The 16,280-nt window shown below is 45.3% G+C and overlaps 1 protein-coding gene across 6 annotated transcripts in view; it reads right to left on the minus strand.

Moving 5' to 3' along the window:
* CPLANE1 (ciliogenesis and planar polarity effector complex subunit 1) overlaps positions 1 to 16,280 on the minus strand; it is a 1,992,329-nt gene that overhangs the window by 716,812 nt on the left and 1,259,237 nt on the right. For all 6 annotated transcript variants that reach the window (XM_069221234.1, XM_069221235.1, XM_069221236.1 and 3 more), the window contains one exon: positions 14,112 to 14,837. In XM_069221234.1, coding sequence (XP_069077335.1) covers positions 14,112 to 14,837 — 726 coding nt within the window. The remainder of the gene's footprint in view (positions 1 to 14,111; positions 14,838 to 16,280) is intronic.

Below are 16,280 nucleotides of genomic sequence, written 5' to 3' on the forward strand. Positions count from 1 at the left end.
ATCATAGCTTGAATGTCCTGCACTCATTGATCTGGAGGGAAGGTCCAGAAGGGCAACATATCCACTCTGGCTCTGATGAAAGGGATCCACTCCAAAGTTGCCACCTTGATCATGAACCCCAGCAATGTAAGGAGGTTCGTGTCATCTGAGGTGGCTCACAACCGACTGTGGCAAGCCCGCTTCAAAAGCCTGTCCCAGAAGCAGTGGAAGGCTGGTACCTCCAAACCCCGAAGATATGCTGTGACCACCACCATCTCCTTCGTGAACACCGAAGGGGCACTGGTGAGTGCAAAAGGATACAGAGAAAACAGAAAATGCTCATAGCACAGGTAGTACTTGTGGTCCTGCATGACTGGAATATGGATATAGGTGCCATGCAGGTCTAAAGCCACCATCCAGTCTCCTGGATTAGATAAAAGCTGGGCCAACATGACCATCTTGATTTTGCCCTTTCGTATGGAGAACTTGAGGGGGTTGAAGTTATAGATTGGGACGGAGGGTCTGCCCTTCTTCTGCACAAGGAATTATCAGGAGTAGCACCCAGTTCCATCTCTGAGGAGATGACCCGCTCTCTACGGCTCCTTTGTCCTTTCTGCAATAAAATGGACAAATGGTCCTCCGAAAGCCACACTGATGAAGGTGGAAGATGCAGTGGGACAGAAAGGAATGACACGAAATAGGGTTGTTGGACTATCTTTATGAAGGAAGCGGGGAGAATGATAGCTAGATTAACCACTCTGCCTAAGCTGTCCATTGCATCCAGGGCTCAACTGATGAGGTAGCTGGCCGCATCCCTACCATTTCGAAAGGCCTGCGCCAAGTGAGTGCAGAAGACTTCCAAGGCTGCTCATAAGATTTTAGCGACGGAGTCCCGTAAAGCATGGGAATGACCAAGGCATTTCATGTACCTGCCTAGCAAGCAGCTAGAGTTGACAGAATGAGGAGTGAAACTATTGGAAAAAAACAACGTCTTCCCAAATGTCTCAATTCTCTTTGACTCTCTGTCCAGCCTGGACAGTTCACCAGTAGGAGGGGGATATAGATTTGGAAAAGAATTGGGGCTAACCCTGCTAGCTCAAGCTTGTGCTACCAAGCCCTCTGGAGTAGGGTGCTATGTAAACAAAGCAGGGTCACCCAGAGCGGGTCTGTGACGACATGCCACCTACCGCTCTACTGGTTGTGAGAAAAACCCCTTTTTTTTTATATGGTTAGCCCCCACTTTTTGCCTGATGTATGATGTAGCCTAGACACTGTAGTGCCCATGGCTCCTGTTAACCAGGTTCCCTGGGCCAGAGCTCTTTCCCTAAAACTGTTGTGATGCATTGGCCCAATTGGATGCACATTAAGCTACCACTATAAGTCCCTAGTAAAAGGCACTTAGGTACCCAGGGCATTGGGTAATAAGGGTAGGCACTGACAGCATCAGCAGTGATTGTGCCACCCTCTAGGGCCATGCATCCAGGTGTCCCCAGCACTGCCATTATAGGCTGGGTGTACTGGTGCAAACCTAAAAAACAAACTCGACCTTGCACACAGCCTGTGTGCCCTGTCCACCAAACATTGCATTACTATGGGTAAGACATTTCTCTGGCAGGCTTTACAGCCCTAAGGCAGGGTGCACCATATCATATGTGAGGGCATAGCTGCATGAGCAATATGTCCCCATTGCGTCCTTGCCAAACTTAGGACATAGTGAATAAACAGAGCAGCCATTTTAAAACACGTGTTGGACACTGGTCAACACGAGTTTCCCAGCTACATGATGGACACTCTGAACCCTGGGTTGTTTAGTATTAAACAACTCAGAATGGTAAATCCAAACTGTTACCAGTATTGGATTTATCCCTAAATTTACGAAGGGGTCACCTTAAAGGTGTCCCCTGCAAAAGCTAACTACCCTGTCATGGTTGCTGACTGGTTCTATCCAGTCTGCCACCTCCCGATACCCAATCTACAAACCGTGGGGGAGAGGTCTGTCTCGCTGGTTTGTAGAACAATGCCCTTACTGGGCAGAAGTGCTAACACCTCCTCCCTCAGGATTGTGCACTGCCCTGGCGGCGACCTTCAAAGGGCTTACCACCTTTGAAACTCAACCCTCAGGCCTGCTAACAGCAGATGGTCAACCCCTTTGCAAACCCCCACTTTTGGTGGGAGCAAAGGTGGGAAACTACACACAGGGTAGGAGGAGTTGCCCCACCTGGCATGCACCACCCCTAATGTGTTGCCTGTGAGGTGGACCCTCCATTTCATTTTCCTCCATCTTAGATTAAAGGAAAATAGCCAATCAGGGATAGGGAAGTGACCCTTCCAACAGGAAGTGGTCACTATAGTGAGTGTAACCACCCAAGGGTAGGTGTCCCATTGGTCACTACCAGGCTCCCCCTAAACGCCCACTAAATTCAGTATATAGTGGGCACCACTAGACCAGGTAATAAGATTCAATGGACAAAAAGAAGCCCAGCACCAAGAAGATCCAAGGCACGAGAACTGTGGACCTGCTGTACAAAGAAGAGGCACCAAACCCTGCCTTTTGCACCCAGGACCTGATGATCGCCATCGAGGACCTACTGGACAACTGGAAAAAAACTCCCAGAGGACCTCATGGCTTCGAAGATTGCCCAAGAATTCCCTCCAGAGTGGAGGTGCCACTCTGCAACAAGAAGAAACCAGCAAACCAGTGAGGGTCACTTTACTGACCAGCCACTAACTCCCGAACCGGGAGTCGCAGCTAGACCCAATAACCACGAGGACAAACCCTGCAAGTGTGCCAAGAGTGGTGGCACAGTGGCCTCCAGTGGTCGAACCATGCCAATACCCTAGAAATTGGTCAGCTGACATCAGACACCAGGAAAACCAGACCGCCCGGGGCTCAAAGGACCAGGAGGAAGCCCCAGTAGAGGGACTTCAGGAACACCCTGGACCTCCCGCCAGAGTGCCCCCATTGTCCTGCAAACGACCCTTGAAGCGACTTACCTCTGGATCCAAAGGACATCTTTACGCACAGCTCCTTGCTCACAGATTTGCTCTGCACACTGCCGCCCTGTGTCCTGCAGCGAAGAACCTGGTGTGCCCCAAGGGTCCTTCACCTTTTGCGACCTCATCACTCCAAGGAGCCCCAAGAAAACCCCTCTAAACGTACCTGCACAAAACTTTTCCAACTGGTCCCCCGCAGTGGCCCTGCACCAGCTCCAGAGACATTTCACCGCAGCTCCAGCCAAAACCGGGAGCCGCCTGAACTTCTACAAATGCCACAATGGGCTCATTGAGGACCTCAACCAACCTGCAAAAGAAGAACTTGGTAAAGCAAATGTCCGATTTTATGTATATTTTTAAAGGTGACTCTCCTTTGATTCCTATGATGTGTAATTACGCACAGACTATTTTTATTAAATTCATATCTCAAAAAGTACTTAACCAATTTTGATAATCTTGGTCTTATAAATTAATTTTTTGTTATTCCTTTGGGCGTGGGAGTTGCAAGATTGATACTGGGAGTACGACAAATGCTTTGCACTTCTCCAAGATTGGCCTAACTGATAGACCAAGCTACCCTGAAAATGTGAGTAATAGGTGATCTCGTTTTTACCCCAGGAAACCAACGTGTGGTTGCCTGGACCCCTTGCACAGTGTGCCTAGCTTTACACACGACACAGAGGGCCAGCCTCCTATATTTAGTGGATCAGCGGAGGGATAAAGACTTTCCATTTGCTGATACCACCTTGTCAATTTTGTGAGCACACGTATAACTCCCTATATTGCCTTTAGTTAATTATTTTTGATTTTTAAATGATTAATCATTTTTGGCAATTTTTTAAAGTAATTGTTAGGGCCCTGGTTAGGTCCCTACAACTTTTGCAAAAAGTTTTTTTTTTTTTTTTTTAAGTACTTACTTTAGTTGGCCTATCCAAAACAAAAAACCAAAATTCTAAAAAGGTCCCAACTTTAGTAAAGTAAAAATGACAGCTGCAGAGACCCTGGGCTAGCCCAGTATTTTAGTCCCCAAACCTCATTCCAATGGAGAGAAAAAGGAAATTATGTTTTGTGTTGTCTACAGGGGCCTCAATTCTGTAACAAAAACTGATGCACACTCACTTCCAAGAGCTGATGAGCTCATAGACAGACTAGGAGCAGCCAAATATCAGAGTACATTTGATTTGACATGCAGGAACTGGCAGATTGGTCTGACCCCAGAAGCAAAAGAGATGTCAGCATTTTCTACTCGCAGTGGGCATTATCAGTTCACTGTTGTGCCCTTTGGATTACAAAATGCACCTGCCACCTTCCAGAGGCTGGTGAACCAAGTCCGTGCTGGACTGGAAACTTTTAGTGCAGTTTATCTGGATGACACAGCTCTCTATAGTTCCACCTGGCAGGATCATCTGATCCATCTAGGGAAGGTTCTTGAGGCTCTGCAGAAAGCAGGCCTCACTGTCACAGCCAGTAAGTGCCAGATCCGGCAGGGAAAAGCTGTTTAGTTGGGGCACCTGGTTGGTGGAGACCAAGTGCAACCCCTCCAAACCAAGATTCAGACTATTCTGGCTTCGGAAGCTCCCACAACCCAGAAACAAGTCAGGGCATTCCTTGGCTTAACTGGGTACTTTAGTGTAAGAAGCTGGCTCTGTATATACTATATCAAAATCGTTGTGGAGGAGTGGAGAGGTCAACCCAGGGTGGGCACTTGCTCAGAATCACCTGGGGATCCTCTTTGCTGGTTGGGCCACCTGGACACGGGCCGCAGATGAGGAGTGGTCAGGACTCATGCATTCAGAGTGAGACTGGAGTCCTTAGTTGTTGTGTCTTCTTGGACAGGGCCGTTGTCCATGGGAGTTCTTGGTTCTTTTGGGTGCAGGGCAGTCCTCTGGAGCTTGGCAGAGGTCACTGGTCCAGCTGGATGCATCGCTGTTCTTGTGCAGGTTCTTTGAAGCAGGAGAGAGGTCAGTAGGGCTGGGGCCAAGTCAGCTGTCATCTTCCTTATTCTCTGCTGGGGTTCCAGCTTAGCAGTCCTCCTTCTTTCTTGTTAGGTCGGAAGCAAACTGGTGAGCTGGGTTCTGGGAGGCCATGGAATCCTAGATTTAGGGCCATTTCAGGAGTCAGAGGGCAGTGGCCAATGGCTACTGCCCCTGAATGTAGCTACACCCTTCTTGTATCCACTTTCTTTGTGGAGGGGGCACAAACCTAACCCTATTGGTCCCTGTCCTCCAAATCAAGATGGAGGATTCTTCAGGCAGGGGGGGTCACCTCAGCTCTGGACACCTTATGGGTGATCCTCGCTGGGGTGGTCACTCCTCCCTGTTTTTCCTAATTTTCCAGCCGGACTTGCTGCCAAAATGCAGGGCTTTGCCCAGGGGACAGGCAACTCCACTACCTGGAGTGCCTTGCGGCACTGTAACTCGAGGCTTGAGCCTTTGAGGCTCACCACCAGGAGTTACAGTACCTGCAGGGGGGATGTGTGAAGTACCTCTATCCAGGATAGGCTTTGTTTCTGGCCACAAGAGCACAAAGGCTCACCACATGTGGTCAGAAACTTGTCTGGAAGTGGCAGGCTCACACAGACTGGTCAGACCTGCACTAGCAGTTTGGCTAACATACAGGGGGCATCTCTAAGATGCTCTCTGGGTGCATTTTTCAATAAATCCCACACTGGCATCAGTGTGAGTTTACTGTCCTGAGACGTTTGATACCAAACATCCCAGTATTCAGTGAAGCAATTATGGCGCTGTGGAGTTCGTAATGACAAACTCCCAGACTATATACTCATTATGGCTACACTGCACTTATAATGTCTAAGAACGGACTTAGACGCTGTAGGGGCATGTTGCTCATGCAGCTATGCCCTCACCTGTGGTATAGTGCACCCTGCCTTAGGGCTGAAAGGCCCACTAGAGGGGTGACTTACCTATGCCACAGGCAGTGATTTGTAGACATGGCACCCTGAGAGGGGTGCCCTGTCGACTTGGTCTTTTTCTCCCCACCAGCATACACAAGCTGCAAGGCAGTACACATATGCTGGGTGAAGGGTCCCCTAGGGTGGCATAATACATGCTGCAGCCCTTAGAGACCTTCCCTGGCCACAGGGCCCTTGGTACCAGGAGTACCTTTTACAAGGGACTTAACTATGTGCCATGGGTGTACCAATTGTGAAAACAAAGGTACAGATTTTGGGAAAGAACACTGGTGCTGGGGCCTGGGTAGCAGGGTCCCAGCACACTTTCAATCAAAGTTGGCATCAACATAAGGCACAAAGTGTGCGTGGGGGGTAACCATGCCAACAGTAGCCTTTTCCTACATGTAGATTTGTGAACGATTATGGCACTGTAGTTGACCCCCTCACAGAACTGACCTCCAAGAAAATGCCCAAAAAAGGGTAACTGAACTGTGGGTTGTCAAAAGGACTTTGACACTCTGAAGAAAGCTATGTGCTCTGTTCCAGTCCTAGAAGCACCAGACTACTTCAGGCAATTCAGATGCTTCTGAAATGGGGATAGGAGTGGTCCTTTCCCAGAAAAATTATGATGGAAATGGCCAGCCAGTTGCTTTTATAAGCAAAAAACTATTACCTAGGGAACAAAATTGGAGTGCCATAGAGAGGGAAGCCTTTGCTGTGGTTTTGGCCCTGAAGAAGCTGTGGCTATACCTGTTTGGCTTTCACTTAATAGTTCAGACTGACCTCAGGCCTCTAAGATGGCTACAACAGATGAAAAGTGAAAACCACAAACAGCTTAGGTGGTCCAACTCCCTACAGGGAATGGACTTTCAAGTGAAACACAGACCTGGGACTGCTCATGCCAATGCAGATGACCTTTCCAGGTTCTTCCACTTAGATGATCGATACTCACTAGAGAAAGGGTAGTCTCATTCTCTTTCATTTTGAGGGGGGAGGGGTAGTATGAGAAAAGGCCTCTTTTTGACATGGTTAGCCCCCACTTTTTGCCTGATGTAGCTTAGAAATTGTAGTGCCCAGGTCCCTGCTAACCAGGTTCCCTGGGTCAGAGCTCATTCCCTAAAACTGTTGGACATAGTGAGCGAATATAAAAGCCAATTTAATACATGTGCTGGACACTGGTCAACACAGGTTTCCCAGATACATGATGGCCACTCTGAACCCTGGGTTGTTTGGTATGAAACAACTCAGAATGATAAATCCAAACTGGTACCAGTATTGGATTTATCCCTTAATGCACCCAGGGGCACCTTAGAGGTGCCCCTTGCAAAGGCTAACTACCCTGGCATGGTTGCTGACTGGTTCTATCCTGGATAGTCCTTTGTGTGAGCAATGTAAAATCATAATGCCCTCTTCAGATAAGGGTGATGGAGTCTCCTCTTCCTTTGAAGGGGTTAGGCTGAGCAAAGAATGCTTGACTGGCCAACATGGGTGTCATGACTTTAGAAAGAAAGCACTGAGGAACAACTTGATCGGCTGTAATGACAACACCTTCAGTTTACTCATACTAACATGATGGCATTAGGAACAACTGTATTCAACATTAAGGCCCTCATTACGACCCCGGCGGTGGGCAGAACATTGGCTGCAACACCGCCAATAGGCTGAGGGTGTTCGGTCAGCGTATTATGACCATGGCGCATTCGCCACGGTCATACCGCCGGTCCCTCCAATATACCGCCAGGCTTCTGCCGGGCGGTCATAATCCCCAACCGCCAGCCTGTCCATGGCGGTAAACACCGTCATGGAAAGGCTGGCGGTAAGGGTGACTCTCAGTGCCCCCCAGGCACAGCCCAATCGTGCATTTTACTGCCCGAATTACGGGCAGTGAAATGCGTGACGGGTGCTGCTACACATCAACATTGCCGCCAGCTCGATTAGAAGCCGGCTGCAATGTTGATGTGACTTTTCTGCTGCCCAGCGAAAAAAATGTCATAATAGGGAGCCAAGCATACTGCCAGCAATGGCGGAATTATGGCTCCCGCAGCTTCGGTGGTCTTTTTCCAAGATTGCCGAAGTCGTAATGAGGGCCTAAGTGCCTAAAAGAGCAGCTGTGCAGAGGCTCAAATGTGGTGGACATAGGAAATGTCAGGAACAGATTTAGGTCCTACTGAGGCATCACAAACAGTTTTGGGGAAACATGTCAAATCTTTAGTAAAACACATTATAACTGGTGACCTCAGAAAGAACAGTTGGTCTGGTAAGTACAGAAAGGTTGAAAGATAACCCTTCATGGTACCTATTGCAAGACCTTGCTGGAATAATGAACGAACAAACCAAGGAACATCTGAAACTCTGCTCTATAAAGGGTCAACATTTCAGACAACAAATATCTTCCACTGCACCACATAGATGGACTTTGTAGAGGTCACCTGGCTACCAGGGTGACATCAATCACATTGATCAGGTGCCGCTGTTTAACCATCATGCATGGAGGTGAAAATTGAGGAGCTTTGAATGGTGATTCTTGCCCTGTTGCAAAGATGGAAGTTCTTGCTAAAGTGGTAGCTTAATCAGACAACAATTATTGCAGAAGGTTCAGAAGCTTTGGGCATCACAGTCTCCTAGCCCAGTCTACAGCAATTAGAATTACTTGGGTCCAGTATGTCTTGATCTTAAGAATGCATACAGGAGTCCCTTGTTCCACATTGTTCCACTTCAGCCTGTGAAATGTCTGTGAAAGAATGCCTTAGAAGATATTCCAACCCACAAAATTACAGAACTTGCCTTATTGGTGGTGAACAGATCTGGCTACAGAGATCCACACAGTTCAAGGATGACCTAGACTACGTAGGGATAGAAACACCACTCATTATCTGTCAGACGACAGCTGCTTAGATCGTCTGCTCGGACATTCAAGGATCCTGCAAAGTGGATGGCAATCAGGAATATGTTCGGCTGGTCCACCCACCTGCAGAGGCATAGGGTCCCCGTGTTGCAGTACCACATTGAGGTAATGTTGTCTATGAGGACTTGAATCAACGTCCCTTTGATGGGTGGCAGATTGGCTTTAAAGGCTAGACAAACACTTGAAGCTCCAGCTAGTTGGCTTGGAGCCAGCTCCCTCTCAGAGATCTAAGGTCTCTGATTTCCATCTTTCCCAGATGCATCCTCCAACTGAAGAGAAACACTTTCATCACTAGCCTTAGCTCTGGGTGAGGGAGGGAGTGTGGCCTGTCACAAGTAAAGCTGGTGTCCCATCAAATGCCAGTGCAGATCCTGTACTGTTTCCTTTGAAATCTAAATGGAGTTGGAGAAGCAGCCATGATGCTGGTCCCACTGGGATCAGAGAGTTCACACTAGAGAGTCTGCTTGTGCCACCTGGTGTTTGCGAAGAGGAGGATACACAAGGCAGGAAGACCAAGAAACTCCAGAGTTACAGAAAACCAAGACTGAGTCCAAAACATCAGGATAATATCCTGAATAGCCCAAGCTTGCTGCAGCAGAGGAAAGTCCCTAAATGCCTAGAACAGCTACAGTGAAAGGAAGTCATTGCATGGGTCTCGGCTGGGACTCTACTTGGAGAAAACCAACAACATCAGGAGTCCAGCAGTCATCCGGAGGCAGTCTACGACTAATTGTGGGAAGCTTGCCTTCAGCAGCTAGTCCTAAAGAGACAGGAATACATGTACTCCCAACCTCAGAAGTTGGTCAGAGGCCACTGTCATCACTTTTGTGACCACACAGGTCCTGAGAAAAAGGCCAAAAGGGAAGCACAGCAAACTGTAATTATTATTGGCTCATTCAGCAGGTGGAGGTCCAATATATGCCTGATGGCTTCATCGTTCTTCAGTACGAGGAATTGGCATGAACAGCACCCTTTCCCTCTATCAGTCAGGTAGCGGTATGACGGCCTCCATGGAATGTAAAAGATTAACCTGCTGAATCAGGACTGCAAAATGCTCCTCCAAAATATGTTCTGGTGTTCCAGGCAAGTCAATGAGAACCTTCATTTCCTCCCTTCTTTAGAAAAAGAAGGGAGAAAAATAAAGAGCAGGGAGTAGCCATTTTGAACGATGTGGGAGACACACTGTCTGACACGGTGGATTTCTAGCTGCGCTGGTCATTAAGGGCAAACTCAAGTGGCTTGGTAGCCACTGCAGGAGGGGAAGAGCAATTGGAAGACACTAGTACCTGCTGTCCTGTATGACTCAGACCTCAAAAGGACTGGGCCGGCTGCTATACAACCAGCTGAGAGGGCTAGTCCTACCTGTAAGCAAGCTCTCTAGAGTAAACATGGAGTTTCCTGAACTGGTGAGAAAAATGCACTGTAGGTGTTAACAGAGACCCCGACCTGGAAGAGGTGTGGCTGTTGTTAAATTGTTCCAGTGCTGCATCAGCCTTGCCTCTGAAGAGCTTGGACTCATCTAAAGTATACTGATTAGAAGTACCTGCATGTCACCAGAAAACCTGGTCTATGTCATCCAGGTATGGTGTCTGAGTATGGTACTGGTGCCAATATCCCTGTGAATGCAGTCAGTGATGTCCAGGCCAGCACAAAGTATGTATTTTCCCACATCCTGGACGTCATCCATTATCTAAGTCACTGAAGTCCTAAGGTCCTCAGAAACCACCAGCAAAGCCTCACTTGTCGTGCCAAATAATACGTGCAAGCACCTTCCAACAGTCTGCAGTAATGGATCAGAGGGCCAGGCAAGTCAATGAGAACCTTCTTTTACCGAACGCATCAAATGTTTTGGATTCTTTACCTGTGGTATTGGCTGAAAAAGAATTAGGGATGGCCTTACTTTTTGAGGCCTATACAATCATTGTAGGGTGTTTAGTCAGAAAGTCTGGCTAACTGGAAAAAAAGGCACAGATCAACCGAACGGCAGACATTAACATGGTTTGTCCAAAGTCACCATGAGGGCATCTGTTAGTGCTTCATTAAATGGCAGTAATGGCTCAGATGAAGATTCCTGGTTGTAGACTTTCGTTCAGAATGTTGTTTTTGACTTCAGTGGGGGACAAATGCAGTTCTAGCATTTCAGCAGCCCTCTGACACACAACTGCAAACATGGCTCTTTCCGCTGGTGGAGGTTCATGTGGCGAGTCCAGATCCATTTTAGGGGATTTATCTAGCCCACTGGCATTTTGCAGTTATAGATACATAGCATTATCTGTGTAATGAGGTGGCAGAAGACTTTTTCCATCCTCATTTTCATCAGTGCCTTGAGGCACCATGTGCACCTCCTGTATTGGGTCACAATCAACACCAAAATAATGGAGTCTCTGCTGGCAGTGTCATCAAGTCAAAGAGCACGAATTAGAATTAAGCTGTATCGTAACTGGTTAAGCTTTAGTAATTCCATATCATGATACAGGTCTAGACAGGACTGACTTTGGCCTTGGCACAAGGTCGTCTACTGGCATTGACAAGGTCTTTGTCTGCACTGGTGTTGCAGTAACTGACATGGGCCTTTGTGCTGGTGCAGAAGTCTCTACCAGAGTTGATTGGAGCCAGATAGCAGGCCAAGAGGGGGCAGGTGGCCTCAGGGTCGGACCCACCAGCAAAATTCCAATTGTAGACCTCTTCAGCTCCATGGGACCGGAAGGAGCACCAGAGCGAGCTGGAAGCACATTAAAAGTCTGCAGCATGGCCTCCTTAAAAGATGCCATTTGCTGTGGGATTGGCAATGGCCCAGGAAACTCAAGGTACACTGGGATCAATTGCTGAACGAATGTGCTCTTTAACTGGACTCCCCCTAGTACACCTAGCGATACCCTATGCAGCCTGCCGTCCCAAATCAACTCCCTAAGTACTGTGTCTAGTTCCTTGAACTAGGGTTGGGGGATCCAAACCTGGAGGTTTGCAAGTAGTATAATCTTTGTGGTACCATAACCATTTTAGATAATGCTATTCGAGTGATTACAGGCAACACATTTAATTGCCTGAGAAGTCTCCAGGTTACAAAGGCACTGGAGAGGCCAGCTTTATGCCACAGGCTACTCTTCATTTACTACGGGCGCTTTCATATGGATTTGGCCCGGGATTCTTTTAAAAAAGGACACCGCATACAGAGGAGGACAATACAGAAGAGGACTCTGTCGAGGTGAATAATGCTATGCTTAAAAATTTGCTATGCAAGGCCTAGAGGCCTTCTCCACCAAAGCTAAGTCCAGTACAATGGCATTTGCAAGAAAAAATCCTATCTTGGACATCTGTCAAGCTGCAAGATAGGTGTCAGAGGCCACCCCTCAGACCGCTCATCTTTTGAGGAGGCATTGCTGATCTGTTCTAAAGGAGAGAAATCTGCAATTAGAAGTAGCCATCAGATGTCTAACATCAGGTTACTCACCCTCTGTATATCCCCAGGTGCCAGACTAAAATACAACACTATCCTTAGCAGTGCTCCTGCTCGCTAGTAGATTGTTTCATGCAGCTCTGCAGTCAAGAAGTGACATGATAGCTGATATCAGGTTCTTTCTTCCACCACCTTCTGATGCAGATCTGGTGCCCCTCTCCCAACTGTGACAGTCTTCCAACGGTCTCAAAATTCTCACTTGCTCAGTTCACCGTCTCTGCAATTTAGAGACACCTCCAGGTGGCTGGTCATCATACAAATCCCTGTTGATCCAGCCACTCATGATTTGACTTATCATTAGTACACCGGCCTTGCAGACTGAGATACACATCAAGAAGAGGATGGTACTGGTAAATGACTTCTGAAAGTTCAGGGCCCCACTGGAACAGCTCGCCCCATCCTAGTTTTTGCAATACCAGAAGGCAGGCATGTTGAACCTGCACCAGCCTAATGTTGATGGTCGGTAGGAAGGCTTTCAGGGCCAGTCTTGAAGCTCAAAGTTTCAACAAGTGGATGTGGAGCATCATAGACCCCTGATTTCTACCTCACCCAAGAGACCCTAAACTCAGAAACAATACATCCATCACTAGTGTGAGGTGTGGAAGGGTAAGGAGATCGGTCTGCTTCAAGCTAGTGGGCTAAACACAGACAAATTTAAAACTATAAGATGGTGTGGAGTGAACTGACAATGATGGAAGAGGAACAATAACGGCATGCTCCAAGATGCAAGTAATTTCAGAACTTGAAGCCTCAAACGTAAAATATTTTCGAGTTAGCAAACCCTCTGATTTAGCAGGACAGAGTTTGTGAAGCTAAACTCTTTTTTCAAATGTAACAGGGCCATTTGACAATTCAGAAAAGGATTTCCAGATCGTTAAATTGGCTTAGGAACTCTACATTGGAAAGGGCGTGTTTAAGGCAGCTCTTCCAAATAAAGATTAATTATTGTAAGTATTAATGTTTTGTGACTGCAATCCGTTTGTAAAACATTAATATTTTATATGCACCTCAAAGGAGGTGGAAACACATTCACAATTTCAAGCCCAACTATGGAGTCTCCTTATGGTAAAGCATAGGGAAAATGTAAAAAAAATTATTGAACTTGAAAAAATTAATGAAAATATATTTAATGTAAGTTATTATATATTTAGTTTAAATAAATAACTACACAAAAAATGCTTCAACACTTGACTTAGTTTTGAAATGAATCTATAATTAATGAAAATAAAATAATTTATATTCAAATCAATTTTGTAAAGTCGAAATTAAACAATTTTACCATCTAAATTAAAAGTAACTATATTTTTTATTATGTATTGATTAAAAGGTATGCATTGAAATTATAAATAATTGAATTATATTTAATATAATGTATTTATCATTGCAAAAAATGTATAATTAAATTAAACCATCTAATATTTTTATAAATTATTTTAAACATCAAATTATACTTATTTATATTTTTAAGTAGGTAAAATAATTTATTATAAGGTATTTGCTATAGGTCTTTTTTAAAGTCCTAACTCCATTGTGCTGCTAGACCTACTTCAGCTCTGAGCTGGAGTACTTTACTACTACTTTACTACTATTTTGGCTTCCTTTTCGGCTGTAGTAACTATAGTAGTGCAGTTTGTGAAAAGTTATGGGCTTACTCTTTTGTTGGTGGGTTAACGCCATTCCTTAATCTGTCCCTGCCCTTCCTAAAACCCCTCCTTATACTTCCCTTAACTTCTCCCCTTTATTCGTGTTATACAACGTACTACAAACTGCAATTTGTGAATAGACCTCTATCTCTTTATTAAAAAGCAGGATTCAATGTTTACACAGGTTTTACAGGAATCATGGAAAAGACCTAAAATGATTACCTTGTTCTCCAGAGGGATGCTGGCATGAAGCAACGTCAGTTTCGGAATCTGCTGTGGTACTTGAATATCTTTTCTTGATATATCGTGAGGTGGTATTATCAATCCAGCATTATTTGGCCTGATAATATGGGGAAAAAGCGGCACTGGGTTGACCTGCATGTGTAGCAAGGGAAATCCAGCTTGGTTCCGGAATGCGCCTTGACTAGAAACCTTTGACTCTAGTGATGGTGCTACAGCATGTTTCAAATTCTGCGGCAGAGTTGCACGGTTAGAATTCAACATATAAGGATTAACATGTACATTTTTAGGGGTTTCTGTCTTTACACACACTGCTGATTTTTTCTTCTGTTTTTCTTTCTGTTTAAAATGTTTGACCTGTTGATTTACATGTGGTTGCACCACACCAGAACTGTACTCTGGCGTTTCGGAATCTTTTCTGTTCTTTATAGTCTCAATTGTAACCCATGCCTCTCTCGGGTTTTGTGGCGGTCTAGCAAAAGACTGAAATGTATCATTTTCTTCAGGCTTAAAACTGCGCTCAGGTGAAAGATGAAGCAATGGAAAACTCTTTGCTGCACTCAAATTCTGGGGAGTAGTAACTAACGGAATGACATTCTGGGTATCTATTGAAGCCTTTCCATTGACTGAGTCAAGCATGTTACAAGTTGCTAGAAGCATTCTGCTTTTTGAAGGCCGACTCTCTTCTCGTTTCAACTCTGTATGATCCTAGTTAAAAACAAAAGAAGAAATTATGTAAACATACTCAAGAATGTTCAATTTCTAAAGCAAATCCTAAAAATAAAATTTAAACTGATTGCTTGTGCCAACAGCCTTGTGTGCTAAAAGTGGTAACACCATCACAATCTAGGGTGAAGTGCAAATAGATTTTTAACAATGGATAAATCTATTACATATCATATTACAGATAAGTAATTATGAATATAGGATACAAAAGTGTTGCCATTGAATAAATGACTAAACTTTAGATTTATGGAAAAGTAGATACCGTAAAACAAACTTACTCCAAGTGGAGTGCATGACAAGTGGTGTTTGTCAGTAAGGTATAGCACTATATTGAAGTGTTGTTTGTCAATCCTACGTAGATTAGTCTGAAAATAATCTTTGGTTTGAGGGGTAAGTGAGGAATAAGCAGGAAGTAGGAGATGTAGTTCATGCATATGCAGGAATAAGGAGTGGCAGCAAGGGGAGCAGCACTAATGAAGTAGGACCTATATCAAGGAGCATTAAATTAAGGCATTGATATAGTCAATGCTAGAAAAGACAAGACAGAGGACGGGTTATTTTGTAATGCCACCATAAGATTTGAAGAGGTAAGCTGGCATATTTCGACAGTCTTGTGACAAGTAGATATGCAAATATTAAAGGCCATGCTGACACTATAGATTGAGCAGCGTAAGGGAAATCAATGGAAAGAGTTGGCATTTATAGTTCATTGAGGCAGGTGGACTGTGAGAGTGAGAATAGACATTTGGAAGTCAATAAGAAGAATCTGAGGATGAAACAATTAGGTGTTAGGCAATGGCTCGATATTCATCCCAGAATAATAAAAATATCAGCCACGAGGTCTGCATGTCATTTGAGAGAGCTACCTTTCACTAGAACTAGGTATTGTCAAGGAGCAGTAGGTAAGTTATCAAGTGATGCTGTGTAAATGTACCTCAATGTGGGTTACAAGAAAGAGCTGGTGGACATGGTGATAAGTTGGACAGGACCTCTATAGATCTAATTAATGAGAAAGAGCAATCCAAGCTCTGAACAGTTCCACAATGTACAGATTTTTAAACAGATAAGTGCTCACTGAAATTGATAACTGTTGACATGTCAAGAGAGACTAGGATTAATTGCCCTTCAAGTCCTTGGCCGCCTGAATCTCTAATCACATTATTTGCAGCGGCACGGTCACTCGTGTACCTGTTTCGAGACCACTACTTTGAGGTTCATGGACAACACACTTGTCTGTGCAGGTCAATGAAGTTTTAAATCAATTATCCACTTTGGAAAGTAGCCTGATTGGGTTGCATTATGGATGACCCAGAGCATCCTTCAGTTTAAAGTGGCACAATGAATGTTTAAGGGTGGGTTCATCGCATTTATCGAAAAGGGTAGATACCTGTGCCTCAGTCCTACTTCTTTTGGAGCAGCTGTCTT

Source organism: Pleurodeles waltl, chromosome 1_1, assembly GCF_031143425.1.
Source record: "Pleurodeles waltl isolate 20211129_DDA chromosome 1_1, aPleWal1.hap1.20221129, whole genome shotgun sequence".
Lineage (NCBI taxonomy): Eukaryota > Metazoa > Chordata > Amphibia > Caudata > Salamandridae > Pleurodeles > Pleurodeles waltl.